We start from the raw sequence: 17,215 nt of genomic DNA, 5'->3' as shown, positions 1-17,215 counted from the left end.
AGACAGACAGACAGAGACAGACAGACAGAGACAGACAGAGAGAGAGAGACGGAGGCAGACAGAGAGAGACAGAGAGAGACAGAGAGAGAGACAGACAGAGAGACAGAGAGAGACAGACAGACAGAGAAATGGAGGCAGAGAGACACGGAGGCAGAGAGACACGGAGGCAGAGAGACACGGAGGCAGAGAGACACGGAGGCAGACCAACACAGAGACACAGAGAGAAAAGAGAACAGACAGAGAGAGACAGTGACAGACAGAGAGAGATAGGCAGTGAAAGACAGAGAGAGACAGTGACAGACAGAGAGAGATAGGCAGTGAAAGACAGAGAGAGACAGACAGTGACAGACGGAGAGAGTTGGAGAGAGACACTTAGTTACTATCCCGGGCAACACCGGGTACTACAGCTAGTAAATAAATAAAACGCCACCAGAAACTTTACGACTTCATACCCCGGATAAGTATTGTGTGTGGAGGAGGCCTATATCATGGTTTTTGATGTTATAAATTCATTCAGCAGTTTGTTTTTTCACTGGTGTCCCCCCCCCCCTGTAACATACAGGGATTATGCAGCTGGTGTCCCCCTTGTAACATACAGGGATTATGCAGCTGGTGGGCCCCTTGTAACATACAGGGATTATGCAGCTGGTGGGCCCCTTGTAACATACAGGGATTATGCAGCTGGTGTGCCCCTTGTAACATACAGGGATTATGCAGCTGGTGTCCCCCTTGTAACATACAGGGATTATGCAGCTGGTGGGCCCCTTGTAACATACAGGGATTATGCAGCTGGTGTCCCCCTTGTAACATACAGGGATTATGCAGCTGGTGTGCCCCTTGTAACATACAGGGATTATGCAGCTGGTGTCCTCCTTGTAACATACAGGGATTATGCAGCTGGTGTGCCCCTTGTAACATACAGGGATTATGCAGCTGGTGGGCCCCTTGTAACATACAGGGATTATGCAGCTGGTGTCCCCCTTGTAACATACAGGGATTATGCAGCTGGTGTCCCCCTTGTAACATACAGGGATTATGCAGCTGGTGTCCCCCTTGTAACATACAGGGATTATGCAGCTGGTGTGCCCCTTGTAACATACAGGGATTATGCAGCTGGTGTCCCCCTTGTAACATACAGGGATTATGCAGCTGGTGTGCCCCTTGTAACATACAGGGATTATGCAGCTGGTGTCCCCCTTGTAACATACAGGGATTATACAGCTGGTGTCCCCCTTGTAACATACAGGGATTATGCAGCTGGTGTCCCCCTTGTAACATACAGGGATTATGCAGCTGGTGTGCCCTCCTGTAACATAGAGGGATTATGCAGCTGGTGTGCCCCTGTAACATGCAGGGATTATGCAGCTGGTGGGCCCCTGTAACATGCAGGGATTATGCAGCTGGTGGGCCCCTTGTAACATACAGGGATTATGCAGCTGGTGTCCCCCTTGTAACATACAGGGATTATGCAGCTGGTGTCCCCCTTGTAACATACAGGGATTATGCAGCTGGTGTCCCCCTTGTAACATACAGGGATTATGCAGCTGGTGTGCCCCCCTGTAACATACAGGGATTATGCAGCTGGTGTGCCCCTGTAACATGCAGGGATTATGCAGCTGGTGTGCCCCTGTAACATGCAGGGATTATGCAGCTGGTGGGCCCCTGTAACATGCAGGGATTATGCAGCTGGTGGGCCCCTTGTAACATACAGGGATTATGCAGCTGGTGTCCCCCTTGTAACATACAGGGATTATGCAGCTGGTGTCCCCCTTGTAACATACAGGGATTATGCAGCTGGTGTCCCCCCTGTAACATACAGGGATTATGCAGCTGGTGTGCCCCTGTAACATGCAGGGATTATGCAGCTGGTGTGCCCCTGTAACATGCAGGGATTATGCAGCTGGTGGGCCCCTTGTAACATACAGGGATTATGCAGCTGGTGTGCCCCCCTGTAACATACAGGGATTATGCAGCTGGTGTGCCCCTGTAACATGCAGGGATTATGCAGCTGGTGTGCCCCTGTAACATGCAGGGATTATGCAGCTGGTGGGCCCCTGTAACATGCAGGGATTATGCAGCTGGTGGGCCCCTTGTAACATACAGGGATTATGCAGCTGGTGTCCCCCTTGTAACATACAGGGATTATGCAGCTGGTGTCCCCCTTGTAACATACAGGGATTATGCAGCTGGTGTCCCCCTTGTAACATACAGGGATTATGCAGCTGGTGTGCCCCCCTGTAACATACAGGGATTATGCAGCTGGTGTGCCCCTGTAACATGCAGGGATTATGCAGCTGGTGTGCCCCTGTAACATGCAGGGATTATGCAGCTGGTGGGCCCCTGTAACATGCAGGGATTATGCAGCTGGTGTGCCCCTGTAACATGCAGGGATTATGCAGCTGGTGGGCCCCTGTAACATGCAGGGATTATGCAGCTGGTGGGCCCCTTTAAGCAATCCACTGAGCCTGGATGTTTACACTTATTCCTCAGTATTAGAATGACTCCTTATTTTTTAGCAGCTTCCAGTCTTAGAAGCAGGAAGAAATGCTCAGCCCACGTGTGATGCAGAGAATGTGTTTAGGCAGATTTCTAGTTCTTAAGGCTAATAATACAAATTAGGTTGCTGAGGGGAGTGTAGGACGGAGCTGCATACAAGTACATATTTTTTTTAACGAAGGCGGCTAGTAATTTACCGCCGAGACATTGTTAAAGGAACATAAACTGGTGCGGAGCTTTATAGATAGACTGTAGCTGCGGTGATCCGATAATCTGCGCGATCAGGACACTTTAATGTGCAAGGCAAAAACCGGATTCCCAAACTCTTCTCACAGATACGATGTGACAACAATCTGGAGATTAGATTATATCCCGGACACATGTTCTGCTCTGCCGACACCTTACAGAGTTGTAGACATTTGACGTGTCCGTGCACTGAGCCGGGATATCGTAGTGTCTTTCTTTTTCATCAGTTGTAAAGCTTGCAGTGCACACAAAAAGGATTCCTAGATCAGTATTTACTGGATTTGTCCTCTATTCCCTGGTATTCATTATTGTCTCAGTCTTAAAGGCCTCATACGCTTTAAAGTTGGCCAAACTGGATTTCAATTTCAGTGACTTCTGACGACCACCTGATTTGCTTGTGAATGGGGGAGTCGGGAGAGATAGTTACGAGTTGAATAAGGCTACGTTCACACATCAGTTTTTTTCCATCAGGCACAATCCGGAAAAAAACGGATAAACGGATCCGGCGCCAGATTTCTTTTATCCCCATTGATTTGTATTAGCGCCGGATTGTGCCTGAAGGTTTTGCGTTGCATCCGGCTTTTGACGGATCTGGCGTAATTACTCAATGCGGCGGCCGGATGGAACGTCTCATTGAATGTTTTTTGTCTCTGGAAAAAACCCGTATCGCGCCGGATACGGCGCGATACGGCGTGATTTACAATGGAAGCCTATGGACGCCGGATCCGGCGCGATGCGGCAAAAAACTGATGCGGAAGCCGGATCCGTTTTTTAAACTGAGCATGCTTCAATTTATTGAAAAACCGGATACAGCAAAAAAATGGATGCAAAAAATGGATGTGCCGAATCCGTTTTTTGACGGATCAGGTATACCGGATCCATCAAAAAAAGGAGCATGCGCATCAGTTTTTGCATATTCTGCGCCGGATCTGTTGCATGAGGCACACACCGGATTGTGCCTGATGCCAAAAAACTGATGTGTGAACATAGCCTAATCGATCAATTAAGATCTATTTACTGTATATGGTCGGCTCTAGGCTATATAAAACATTTAGGGTATTTACACATGCTGCAGATTTGGTGCAGAAATTTTCTGCATGAAATTTGCACCTTCTGGCAGGGAAACACACCAAAAAAACGCATGCATTTTGGTGCTTTTTTGAGCCCTGCATTTTTGTAGTGAAGTCATTGGTTGCAAGGGCTAAAAATGCAGGAAAAAAAACGCACCAACAATTGACACGCTGCAGATTATTTTCTGCACCAAATCTGCAAGGAAAAAGTATGCAACATGTGAACAACATTTCAGAATTCTCATTGACTTTGCTGGCCTAAGGATAGACATGCAAAATTAGGCCAAAACCAACATCAAAACACACCGTGTGCACACAGCCGTGCAGATCTTGCAAAGGTTACCTTGACTTGGATAATGCCAACTGGAGTATCACTGCACAAATCATTGAGTCATGATAATCTTTTGTACATCTGTACTTGGCCACATTTTTTTTCAGTAGGCTAGGCATCCATCAGTCATCAATGCAAAGAAACACATTACCATATTATGTACGCTGTATATTGTGCGGAGCTGTGATAGCCCTTTATCAGGCTTACTGGAACCGTCCTGTGGTATGATGAGACCAAGATAAACTTATTTAGTTCAGATAGTGTCAAACATGTGTGATTGCAACCAGGTGAGGAGGACAAAGACAAGTGTGTCTTGCCTACAGTCAGGCATAGTGGTGGAGGGTCATGGTTTGGGGCTGTCGGCTGTGAGGAGGCCATATTGGTTTCTGTCGGGTTTATGCAGAAAGGCACATAAAAAAGCAACATATTGTCGACCTCTGATGCTTTCTAGGGAAGAATACTTGTGTAACATACTGGACTCCATATTCTGCCACGCATTTCTTTGCTTATTTTTAGAGCATTTACGCTTTAATTTTATTGATCATGTATTTTTTTAGAGGAGTTTTCTAGGTCTTTTATATTGACAACTTGTCCTTAGGAAAGGTTATGAATATCAGATTGGTGGGGATCCGGCACCCTCAACCATCAGCTGTTTCCTTCTCCCGCTGCAGCTGAGTATACAGAGCCTTAACATCACAGCTCTATACACCACATAGTGGTCATTCTCAGGTACTGCAGCTTATTTTACAATCCCACAAACACTTGAAGACTGTGCCCCATGCAAAGGACTGGAAGATCCCACCCATCGGCCTGGGGATTGCACTGGCACATTATTTGTATTAATAAAGCGAGTACACAGATTGGCCGCTATTTCTCACTTTGATATGTAGGGACATGACCGGACGTATACGTCATATACACTGCTGCCTGTGCTTTGTGGAGGAGATATTGCTCCTGGCAAATCTGCTGCTTTTATGCACTTTCTGCATACACGGGATGCGGTGTGCACCATTATTCTCAGGAAAGCGGTGACCTACTCTTCACACATTATAATGAAGCCTATTCTTGCATGTTGCACAGCGGCTTTTATAGCCCAGCCGGGTGCACACTACATCGGTGTACCCTCAGCTGAGTGTTTCTAGGCACGCACCGGTGTGTTATCACTATAGCATCACCTTACAGCAGGGTTTTTTTTATGAATGAGCTCTAGTATTGGCATTTTTAAAGAAGCCATACAATCTGAAAGGGATTGTTCGACATGCAAATAAAATGAATAAATAATAGAAGTTACTAGCATTGAGCGGTGATACCAGTAAGTGACCCTGAAGCCAGTGACTGGCAGATTGGCAGCCTGCAAACAAGAACCAGTCCGCTGCTGCAAAATCATCTGTGCTGATTTATCAGGTGATTACTGTTTTGTTTTTGTTTTTTTTAGTGGACAATCCCTTTTAAGGCCAGTGTCACATTTGTGATCTGTATCTCATGCGAGTCTTGCGTTGCATCATCCTGCTCAGACTCACACTCGCCTCACAGGAGCGGGTCGGTTGCATGCATCTCTATGAGACGCTCCTGTTCGGAGAGTGTGAGACCGTGCCAGGTGATGCAACGCGAGACTCGGGCAAGGCACTCGCGAGTTTGACACCGGCCTAAGTCTGCCAGAAATTGAAGTTATACCACAAGCTGTTCCTAATAGCCACCTAGGGTTGTAAATTACTTTTCAGAATTTTCTAGCGGTTAGGCTGTGTGCACACGTTGCGTATTTATTGCTTTTTTTTTTTTTTTTATACATTTTTAACCTTCCATCTATCTATCTCTATTATCTATCTCTATAGCATTCACTGGTGTCCATAAATGCTAGAAAAAGCATGCACACAAAAACACAACAAAACGTGCAGTTTTGCAGGTGCGTTTTTCCTGAAAAGAGATTCAGAAATGATGCAAAAATTTCTCCATCCAAATCTATGTGCACATGCCCTAAGTGTTTAGAGCAATTCTATATTCAGCCTCTTCTGAGCCATATGTAGAAAAGTATAAACAGCTGCATATTGTATAAAATAAAAAACAACTCTCCCTTTTTATTCTCAGTGATGTCTTTGATCACCCTCCCAGTTTTTGATTACAGCCGATCGTGTGACCGCCGCAGGCAATTAGTGCCCGCAACACGTTCCATACTTTACAGGCATCACATGATGCTATTATTGTGACCCATGACCTCAGAAGGACAAGTAGTGCTTGTTTTTTTTGTTGCATTGCTTTTTTTGCAGTTGTATTTATTTTCTTTTGGAAGTTGTCTTACCGCTATTGTCTAGTGGCTGATATCTGGAGACAATAGATGGCATTCTACTCCGCGGTAAAGGGAGGTAGCGACCTCTTAGTACAACACGGGTACATTCATAAAGCACTTCCAACCCTATATTTCTTTCAGGGGTGGATACTTCATGAAGAAAGATAATTATGTAGTTGATGATTTTGTTTAACACTATTGATTCAATAAAACTATTATCAGAATCCTCGAGGCATGCCTATAAGATCTTGAAGGAATGACTGGAAGATGTGAATCCTGAGTGAGAGTGCAGGTATTGTACTGAATGGAGAATGATACAGGCCTCATCTAGATATCATTAAGCTGAGAGTGAAAGTGTAAATGGTTGTCATGTATGTGCGATGATTGTAAGTCAAGACGGAAGAGCCTCAAATTTTGGACATATCGCTACTGAAACCGGTACATTTTCATTTGTCTCTGAGTTATTTCTTGGATACTAGATGTTATGATGTGTCCCAGATACAACAAACACAAATGTATGAAATGTTTGATCTCTTGTCTCTATGTAGCACATATTCAGAAGCAGCTGCATGGGGGACATTATAAATCTGTTCTGACCAGCGTAGATGTGCATCCAGCTCCTGTGGTTAGAAAAAACCCCCCACTTAGGCTGCTTTCACACTTCCGTTGTTTTAAATCCGGCAGGTCCGTTGTTGCGGCGCAACGACAAATCCCTCATTTTTTAGATGTCAACTGACGCAACGGATGTGTTATTTCTCAGGATTCCGTTCACACGAATCCTGTGAAAAAACTGATCCATTGTGTCCGTTACATCCGCTGTGCGTCCGTTTTTTTTATGGATCCATCGTGATCCTTTTGTGTTTGGGACATCCCAGTGGGTGTGCCAGATATGCTGGGCATGCTTAGTAGAGCATGACGGAATCCAGCACCATAGACATCCATTATAGCTTGTGATGGATGGCTACGGAGACCTGCGGAGTCCATTTTTTTGCCGCTCCAAAAAACATTGTATACATGTAGAGTTGCTCCCACCTAATGGTCAGTCAGTAAACGACTGATCCGTCACGCGGCGGATGCAACGCAGTGCCATCCGTCGCAATCCGTCGCTAATGGAAGTTTATGGGGAAAAAACGGATTCCTGCAAAATATTTTGCCTGTTACCGTAATTCCTCAAAGCGACGGATGCAAAACAATGCAAGGGTGAAAGCAGCCTTAGTAGAAAACAGCTGTGCCAAAGACATATTACTGCAGTACTCAACACTATAGCTGTGCATCCAGCTCTCGGGTGAGTTACAACACTTAGTAGAAAGCAGCCTTTGGAGGAAATTTTACAGCAGTACTGAGCAGTGTAGATATGAATCAAGCTCTGGAGTGAGATGAAATACTCACTAAGGAAGCAGCACTGAGTTTTAAATTTTCCAGCATAACTACATGGTGTAGATGTGAATCCAGCTCTGTGTTGAGATAATACACTTACTACAAAGCTGCATCACAGTTTGTGTGTGTGAGATGTTACGTCTCTCTCACTCACTCACTTGTATCCTGACCCATAAGTGATCTGTGGGTCCCTCCTTTCTTGATTTTAGCAGTTTTCTAGAATGAATGATGAATTTTGGGAGGCAGGGAGTAGAAATGGCTAAGTGGAGAAGGAATCCTGTCTAGTGTTCACTTGTGCTATTGATTGATTCAAAGATTGTTGAATAACAGCAACCATTTGTTACGCTTCTAACCCATGTGCTTGGACTTTGCTGCTACTCGTCACCTCAGCTAACAGGTGGGGGTCCTGAAAAAGTAACTTACGCCCCATTGTATAAAATAGATCAAAACTGGTGAATCATAGCGACAGCCGGAAATGAAACCTGAGCTCTGATTGTTTGCTACAGACAACAAAGCAAGTTATATCTGGGAGTTTTAATAGATGAGGAACAATAAAGAGATTTATCAGAACAAATGCACAGAAAACGGGGAGTACTCTAAACCTCTTCACGACACATGATGTACTGGGTATGTCATGGATCAGGTGAGGTTAATCCCCGTGGGCAGTCCGCGGCGATCCGCACACATGTCACCTGATTTCAACAGCTGACATGTGTGCCTACTAGGCGCGAGTGGATTCGTGTTCCACCCGCGCCTTTTAACCCCTTACATCTCGCTGTCAAATTCTGATGGCGAGATGTATCAGTGCGCTGCCATAAGGATAACTTACCCATCCCCATCGTAAGTCACGTGATGATGGTAGCATAGGGTCATGTGATGACTCCTGTAGCTATCATGAGTCACTTTCTCTCACTGCCGTGTGTGAGAGGAGTACAGCATTTCTCCAGATCTCAGTTGTGCAGCTGTGATCTGGAGAAATGGAAGAGCAATCAGACTGCTGATCCTTATAGCCCCCTAGGGAAACTAGGAAAATTAAAAAAAAAAAAAAAGTGGTGAAAAAAAGTTTAAAAAAAAAATTAAAAAAACCTAAAAGTTCAAAACGTAGCATCTGCGCACAAATGGTACCATTAAAAAGGCCAACTCAACACGTAAAAAATAAGCCATTACTGAGCCATAGATCCCGATAAATGAGAGCGCTACGAGTTTCGGAAAATGGCGCAAAAAGTGCGCCACTTTTTTGGACAAATTTGTGAATTTTTTTTAACCCCTTAGATAAAAGTAAAGCTATGCATGTTTGGTGTCTACAAACTCGTACCGACCTGAGACATCACACAGACATATCAGTTTGATCATATAGTGAATGAACATGGTGCATAAAATATCCCAAAAACTATTGTGCAATTGCACTTTTTTTTGCAGTTTTCCGCACTTGAATTTTTTTGCTGTTTTCCAGTACACTATATGGTAAAAATTATGGTTTCATTTAAAAGTACAGCTCGTCCCGCAAAAAACAAGCCCTCATATGGCAAGATTGACGGAAAAATAAAAAAGTTACGCCTCTCGGAACAAGGGGAGCAAAAAAAAAAAAGGTAACCGGAAAATCGCCCGGGGGTGAAGGGTAACCACTCAAGTCATGGCTATTCTGTTTTCACACAAATGTCACTTTAGATTAAGGGGATTGTTCAAACCAATTTCATAAGAGACAGACAAAGAGACAGACAAAGAGACAGACACTGACAAAGAGACAGGCACAGACAAAGAGACAGGCACAGACAAAGAGACAGGCACAGACAAAGAGACAGGCACAGACAAAGAGACAGGCACAGACAATGAGACAGGCACAGACAATGAGACAGGCACAGACAATGAGACAGGCACAGACAATGAGACAGGCACAGACAATGAGACAGGCACAGACAAAGAGACAGGCACAGACAAAGAGACAGGCACAGACAAAGAGACAGGCACAGACAATGAGACAGGCACAGACAAAGAGACAGGCACAGACAAAGAGACAGGCACAGACAAAGAGACAGGCACAGACAAAGAGACAGGCACAGACAAAGAGACAGGCACAGACAATGAGACAGGCACAGACAATGAGACAGGCACAGACAATGAGACAGGCACAGACAAAGAGACAGGCACAGACAAAGAGACAGGCACAGACAAAGAGACAGGCACAGACAATGAGACAGGCACAGACAATGAGACAGGCACAGACAATGAGACAGGCACAGACAATGAGACAGGCACAGACAATGAGACAGGCACAGACAAAGGGACAGGCAAAGACAAAGGGACAGGCACAGACAAAGAGACAGGCACAGACAAAGAGACAGGCACAGACAAAGAGATAGACAAAGAGATAGACAGGGACAGACAGGGAAAGGGAATCCCTCCTGTCGATGTGAGCTGTGTATGGGGGACATTATAGCTGCTAGTGTGCACCCACCAGCTCAGAGGCACCTGAACATTAGAACAAAATTAAAATCGGCTTGCAGGAGTGACTCTTATAGAGAATTGCTATTTATGCAGGTACATAATGTCTTCTTTAAAGGTCTATGGCCATGATCGCTTTTCCATCCGTTCGCTTCTTGTAGAAATTGTTTCTTGATTATTATTTTGTATAAAAAAAACAACAAAAAACAAAACAATCATCTGTATCTCTATTGCTGCAAAAACTGAATTATTTGTCACTCTTTATCCTATACAGAAATGTATCCGGTTTAACCCCGATGCCACAGTTTGGGTGGCAAAGCAGAGGATCTTATGCACGCTCAATCAGAGCCTGAAGGACGTCCTCAACTACGGCCTTTACCAACCTTTTAGCAATGGCAGAGATGGAAAATTTCTTGACGAAGAACGACTACTCCGGGAATATCCTCAACCTATGAGCAGAGGCGTGCCCTCATTGGAGGTCAGTGAACCTGGAAAACTTTTCCTATTAGGTGCTTATTGAAGGAATTGGGCAGGAGGGGAGGATTTCACAACCAGACCCCCAATCCTTTGAGATAAAGCTGTGTGCTGCATTTTTTACTGCTTTTCAGGACGGCAGAACTCAAAAGTAGAGTAAGGGGTACTTTGCACACTACGACATCGCAAGCCAGCAGCTTCACATGCACTTACCCGCCCTGCGACGTTGCTCTGGCCGGCGACCCGCCTCCTTCCTAAGGGGGCGGGTCGTGTGGTGTCACAGCGACGTCACACGGCAGGCGGCCAATTGAAGCAGAGGGGTGGAGATGAGCGTGACGTAATCATCCCGCCCACCTCCTTCCTTCCTCATAGCTGATGGGACGCAGGTAAGGAGATGTTCCTCGCTCCTGCGGCTTCACACACAGCGATGTCTGCTGCCGCAGGAACGAGGAGCAACATCGGACCGTAGCTGCAGCCAAAATAATAAAAATGACCGACGCTGCACCGATCATACGATACCAACACTTTTGCACTTGGTAATCGTAGTTAAAACGATTTACGCACTACGATGTCGAGAGCGATGCCGGATGTGCGTCACTTTCGATTTGACCCCAGCAACATCGACACCTGCGATGTCGTAGTGTGCAAAGTGCCCCTTAGTATCTGGTGTTACCACCTTCAACTGATTTTGGGTTCATCCATTAACGTAACCCAATGAAATCTGCTGGTTTATCAGAATCTGACCCCCTCTAAAGGAATTTGTTTTCACTAAGGCCTGTTTTTTTTTTTTTTCTGGATACAGGAATAAAACAGATCAGTACGCTGGATCCGATTTTCAGTCATTTATTGTTTCTATACTCTATTTAAATAGCAAAGTGGATTTCCCATTGAATATCAATTATGAGTTCTTCTATAGTTTTTAAAGCTTTTTTTATGATCATTTTGGAGCGGATCAATTTCAAAATCTCTGTGTGAACAAATCCTGAGCCTATAGAGAAATATTGGGAGTCCCCCGTCCCCTGTTAGCCGCCACTTCTTTTAGTGACCGGTATTATATATGTTTAGCGTTTTGCTTTTTTGTTTGCAGTTTCGTTATAAGAAAAGACTGTACAAACAATCCAGTATTGACGAGAAGCAGATCGCCAAGCTGCACACCAAGGTACGTTCAAGGTATTTTTTCTTTTACTTAATCTGTGTTGGATATAATCTGCTTATTGTACAATATAAAAGTACAACTTGTCATCATGGGCATAAGTGATGGCTAAATATACTATTGTTCTGGCATCTGACCGTATCACAAGGTCATTATCTCAGATTCCGTGTCAGCAGGCCATTGTTCTGTAATATCAGGTGTCCCGTGTATCTGTGGTCACGTGTCCTGTAATAGTCTATTGTTCTGGAATTATTTTGTGTTCTGTTGTTCTAGAACTTTCTAGGGCGCATTTACGTTTCCTTCTAGAAGCTGCTGTTTGGCCGGGCGGGATCAAACAACCAATTGATTGGATTGGCACATTGGAGGGGATGATTAGTGGTTGTCATTGTACCCCTTAAGCTTTAAGTCAGGATCCACTAAAATGCCCATGATTGACGGTTAAATGCACCCTTAATAAAATGCCTTTAGGCTGCAAAATTGTCATACAGCCATTAAATGGATATTCCCACTATTTTAAGTTATTCCCTATCCTATAGACTGTTCACTGGTTTCAAAGATTGTTTTTTTCTAAGATGCATGAGAAATAAAAAGTAGTTTATTTATTTCTTAATTTGGTACAAATGTCTTTTAATTGTCTGTGAAAGTCAATTTGTCCTGTATTTTAGATATCTTCATGTAATTATGTCCATAACACAGGGAGTACCAGTGACCCTGAGACTGGGGCTCTGCAGACAAAAGAAATAGTGGAGCGCTATACTTGGCTTTCCAAAAACAATGAATTTAGCAGAACAAAAGCAGCAAGAGCCCCACTCTTTGGATCACTGGGGGCTTCATTGATCAGTCTCACAGCGATCAATAAGTTATTCCATATTCTGTGACCATTTCAACTACATCATTACTATCAGTGTTTTTCTACTTGGAGAATATCCATAGTTATTAGAAAGGTCCCTTGATAATTAAGCTAATCACAAAGTGTCTCTCTTTTGGGATCCCCATCCATCCACTTGTCATGCGATGTTCGGCTCAGCACACACTTGCTGGCACGGTGTCGTCAGACTCTGTTCACACCACGGAGTCTGACAAGCAACCTGAGGCTACTGTTCAGCCAGAGCCGGGTGTCTGCTGGTTCAGGTTCACTGGTCTTCAGCTCTGCAGGAGACTGCTGAGCAGGACCTAACTGCTCAGGTTGCTGATTGCCAAGTGCAGCTGTCTCTCTTCCTTATTTATAGCACGGCTTCCTTCTTGGATGTGTCGATAATAGCTTCAGCTATTGCTCCAATGATCCTGGTCTTGGTGATTTTTCCTGTATATGGTGATCCGTGCTGTGTTTCTGAGGGGTGTGAGTGTTCCCGTGTTCTGTGTTATTTCCTCCGCGTTTGCGTTGCCCCCCAGTACACATATTGTCTCATCTGTGTGTTTTGAATGCTGTGTGTACAAGTTTCTGTTCTCCCTTGTCCATGGGGTTTTGTCTTTGTGTTTTCCAGCACACCCCCAAGGTGTGGGAGAGGGGCAGTGAGATCAGGGCCCGGACAGGAGTTAGGGTAACGCTGGGGGCTCAGACCTGGTTACCATCAAACCTACCTCTGAGATAAGGGACAGCGTAGGGTTTCAAGTAAATTGCCCTGTGGTGTCCCCATAATCAATAATGAATCATTTCAGGATAAATGGGTACGTCCGTGGCTCACATTCTAGTAAATGGGCATTTGTGTACCATCCAGAGTACGAAGCCACTCATCTGTGGACTAGGGACTCCTAAAAAAGCCCCATAATGATATATTTTGGAAAATGAGCATTGATTATCTGAAGGATACAACCTCTATCAGATTTGCATCAAATCAAAAAGTTTCCACCTTTTCCAGATATAAATATTGCAGCGATTTACAGAACGTGTTTTGCAGCCAATAACTATTACTGTGTTTCTTATTTAGGGGTTACTTTACCTGAAATTATCATAATAACAAGTGTCATGTGAACAAACCAGGTGAATTTTTATGGTTTCGCTCTAATTTCAGGCGAGTTTACGGAAATTCATGGATTACATTCAGCACTGTTCAGTGGAGAAAGTCTGCAAGATGTTAGATCGGGGATTGGACCCGAATTACCACGATCCAGAAACTGGTGGTAAGAGCGCAACGTGCACTCCTGGTGCAAATATTTAGTGGCAATCTACAGTATTAAGCTTTATACCCAATGTTTTTGCTGTAGGCGGGTCGGTAGGTACAAAATTAATTACCGTATTTTTCGCTTTATAAGACGCACTTTTGTTCCCCCAAATTTTGGGGGAAAGTAGGGGGTGCGTCTTATAAACCAAATATACGGGGGGGGGTGTATATATATACACTGCAGGGTCCGCTCTGGAGCGCTGCTGGGGGCAGGTGAACGCTGCGGGCTGCGGCCTTTGATCTCTTGCTCCCGCTCATATGCACAGCCGCTGTCCATCTCCCTGGTGCTTAAATCACACCGCAGTGATGGGCTGGGGGAGCGGTGCATATTATATGAGCCTGCGCTCCCCCCTGTGATGGCACATGCCCCCCCTGTGTTAGATTCGGCTCCCATGCTGCTGCTCATCCTAAAATAAAAAAGCTTTACTTACCCCCTCCAGCGTTTCTCCCCGGTGTCCCTGCTTCCACTGTGATCAGGCACGCAGAGCTGATATCACTCTGCTGTGCCGATCACATGACCGGCACCGAGAAGCAGCAAGTGGAGGAGGAGCTCAACCACACAGAGGGAGACACGAGTAAACAGAATACAGCGCTGAGAAGGTAAGGAAAGAGTGTTTTATTTTACTATGGGCAGCAGCATGGGGGCGATATCTAACACAGGGGGACTTGTGCGATCTATAGTGGCCATGGGGAGCAGCGGGGGACTTGTGCAATCCATAGGGGGCCATAGGCAGCACAGGGGAATGTGTGCAATCCATAGGGGGCCATAGGCAGCACAGGGGAACGTGTGCAATCCATAGGGGGCCATAGGCAGCACAGGGGAACGTCTGCAATCCATAGGGGGCCATAGGCAGCACAGGGGAACGTGTGTAATCCATAGGGGGCCATAGGCAGCACAGGGGAACGTGTGCAATCCATAGGGGGCCATAGGCAGCACAGGCAAACGTGTGCAATCCATAGGGGGCCATAGGCAGCACAGGGGAACGTGTGCAATCCATAGGGGGCCATAGGCAGCACAGGGGACCGTGTACAATCCATAGGGGGCCATAGGCAGCACAGGGGAACGTGTGCAATCCATAGGGGGCCATAGGCAGCACAGGCAAACGTGTGCAATCCATAGGGGGCCATAGGCAGCACAGGGGAACGTGTGCAATCCATAGGGGGCCATAGGCAGCACAGGGGAACGTGTGCAATCCATAGGGGGCCATAGGCAGCACAGGGGAATGTGTGCAATCCATAGGGGGCTATAGGCAGCACAGGGGAATGTGTGCAATCCATAGGGGGCCATAGGCAGCACAGGGGAACGTGTACAATCCATAGGGGGCCATAGGCAGCACAGGGGAACGTGTGCAATCCATAGGGGGGCCATAGGCAGCACAGGGGGTCGTGTGCCATCCATGGGGGCCATGAGCAGCACAGGGGGATGCGTGCCATCCATAGGAGACCTGTGCCAGCTGTAGGGGACGTGTGCCAGCAATAGGAGACTTGTGCCAGGCTGCCAGCAATAGGGGACGCGTGCCAGCACAGGGGGACATGTGCCATAAATAGGGGATGTGTGCCAGCAATAGGGGACGTGTGCCATCAATGGGGGACATGTGGCATCTTCGGGGGATGTGTGCCAGCACAAGGGGGTTTATATTCAATATAAGGGGGCCATATCCAGATTAAGGGGGCTAATTTTAGGATGGGGGGCTATGAGGGACATATACCCTATATGATTTGTTAGATGGACACTAGCATTATAAGATGGACCCCATTTAACATTAAAAAAAAAATCTCTTTTCCTTCACCAAATTTGGGGGTGCGTCTTATAATCAGGTGCGTCTTATAAAGCGAAAAATACGGTAGGTATTTTGACTTTCAGGTTCTCCCCTGTAATGGTCAGAACTATGTATAAATCATAAAATCATGGCGGATGAGTATCATCTGATTTTATAGTTTTTACACAATGCTGCCCATTAGAAAGGAGAACCTCTGATCTACTTATTCAGCAACAGCTTTTGATGATTGATACTTTCCATTCTACCATGACAAGTACATTCTGTGAAGTATTTACCTACATTTTTGACTCTTAGAAATTACCAGGGAAATATACAAGATAAAATATCAATGGTACACAACCAACAAGTCACTTTGTGATCGTACTCCGCACACGTCCCTCTGATTAGAGTTTCCCTGCCCCCAAAATTTTGTAATATATACCATGACACTGAGAATAAAGTGTTGTCGTGTATTTTCTCTTTCTTACTATATACTGTGCTAGACCTGGATAAACCTTTTTGTGATACATGGCTTCGAAGAGACATACCTAGGTCGTACAGTGGTCCAATGTTGAAGGGCATTATGTCCACACTTGCTCCAATATCACTCTACACAGCAGTCACGATACTAGAGCCAACTTGTAAGCTTAACGGTACCCTCACACGAGCGTATGACTCGGACGAGTGCAATGCGAGAAAGTTTCAAATTGCAATCGGACCAATGTTATTCAATGAGGGAGAGCAGACTGTCAGCTTTTTTTCTCATCCAGATTCTGGATTGCATGCTGCGATTGTCAGTAAGAGATGTACATGTCACTCGCACCCATACAAGTCTATGGGTGCGAGTGAAACATCGGACTGTACTTGGATGATATCTGAGTGCAGTGCAATAGTTGCATCAGCTGACAATGGAGGAGATGGGGGGATTAATCCCTCCCTCTCCTCCACAGCTCTCTCCCTCTCCTCCGCAGCTGTGATCCTTTCTCAGGATCGGATCACAGTTGCATGACACTCGGCTCACGCTGGCAGCACTGCGGGAGCCGAGGGTCATTAGCATATTGCATCCGATGCACGCGCATCTACTGCCATACCATCATGTGAACCCAGAACTCAACATTTCTGTTTCCTTCCCCCTCCAGATACCCCACTATCCCTGGCCGCCCAACTGGACAATTCTGTAGATGTGATCAAAGCCCTTCGTAACGGTGGCGCTCACCTGGACTTCCGGAGTAAGGATGGAATGACCGCACTGCACAAAGCTGCCCGGGCAAGGACACAAACCGCCCTCGTGGTGAGTGCTAAGCAAGCCAGAGATTAATACAAGGCATCTATAAACCTAAATGTGCACAAGGAGAGATGACCACTGAGCATTGTGGACAAGACACATCCGCAGATTGTGGACACGACTACTTCCATTAGG

At 45.6% G+C, this 17,215-nt stretch overlaps 1 protein-coding gene across 1 annotated transcript in view; it reads left to right on the top strand.

Moving 5' to 3' along the window:
• The window catches only part of SHANK2 (SH3 and multiple ankyrin repeat domains 2), a 724,216-nt gene that overhangs the window by 169,776 nt on the left and 537,225 nt on the right, over positions 1 to 17,215 (top strand). Inside the window, exons 3-6 of the mRNA XM_075326528.1 lie at positions 10,521 to 10,724; positions 11,808 to 11,879; positions 13,886 to 13,994; positions 16,935 to 17,086. Of these exons, the coding sequence (XP_075182643.1) occupies positions 10,521 to 10,724; positions 11,808 to 11,879; positions 13,886 to 13,994; positions 16,935 to 17,086 (537 nt within the window). The remainder of the gene's footprint in view (positions 1 to 10,520; positions 10,725 to 11,807; positions 11,880 to 13,885; positions 13,995 to 16,934; positions 17,087 to 17,215) is intronic.

Source organism: Anomaloglossus baeobatrachus, chromosome 10 (genome assembly GCF_048569485.1).
Source record: "Anomaloglossus baeobatrachus isolate aAnoBae1 chromosome 10, aAnoBae1.hap1, whole genome shotgun sequence".
Taxonomy (NCBI): domain Eukaryota; kingdom Metazoa; phylum Chordata; class Amphibia; order Anura; family Aromobatidae; genus Anomaloglossus; species Anomaloglossus baeobatrachus.
The sequence above is the reverse complement of the archived record's forward strand: the minus strand, read 5'-3'. Positions and strand labels throughout refer to the sequence as shown.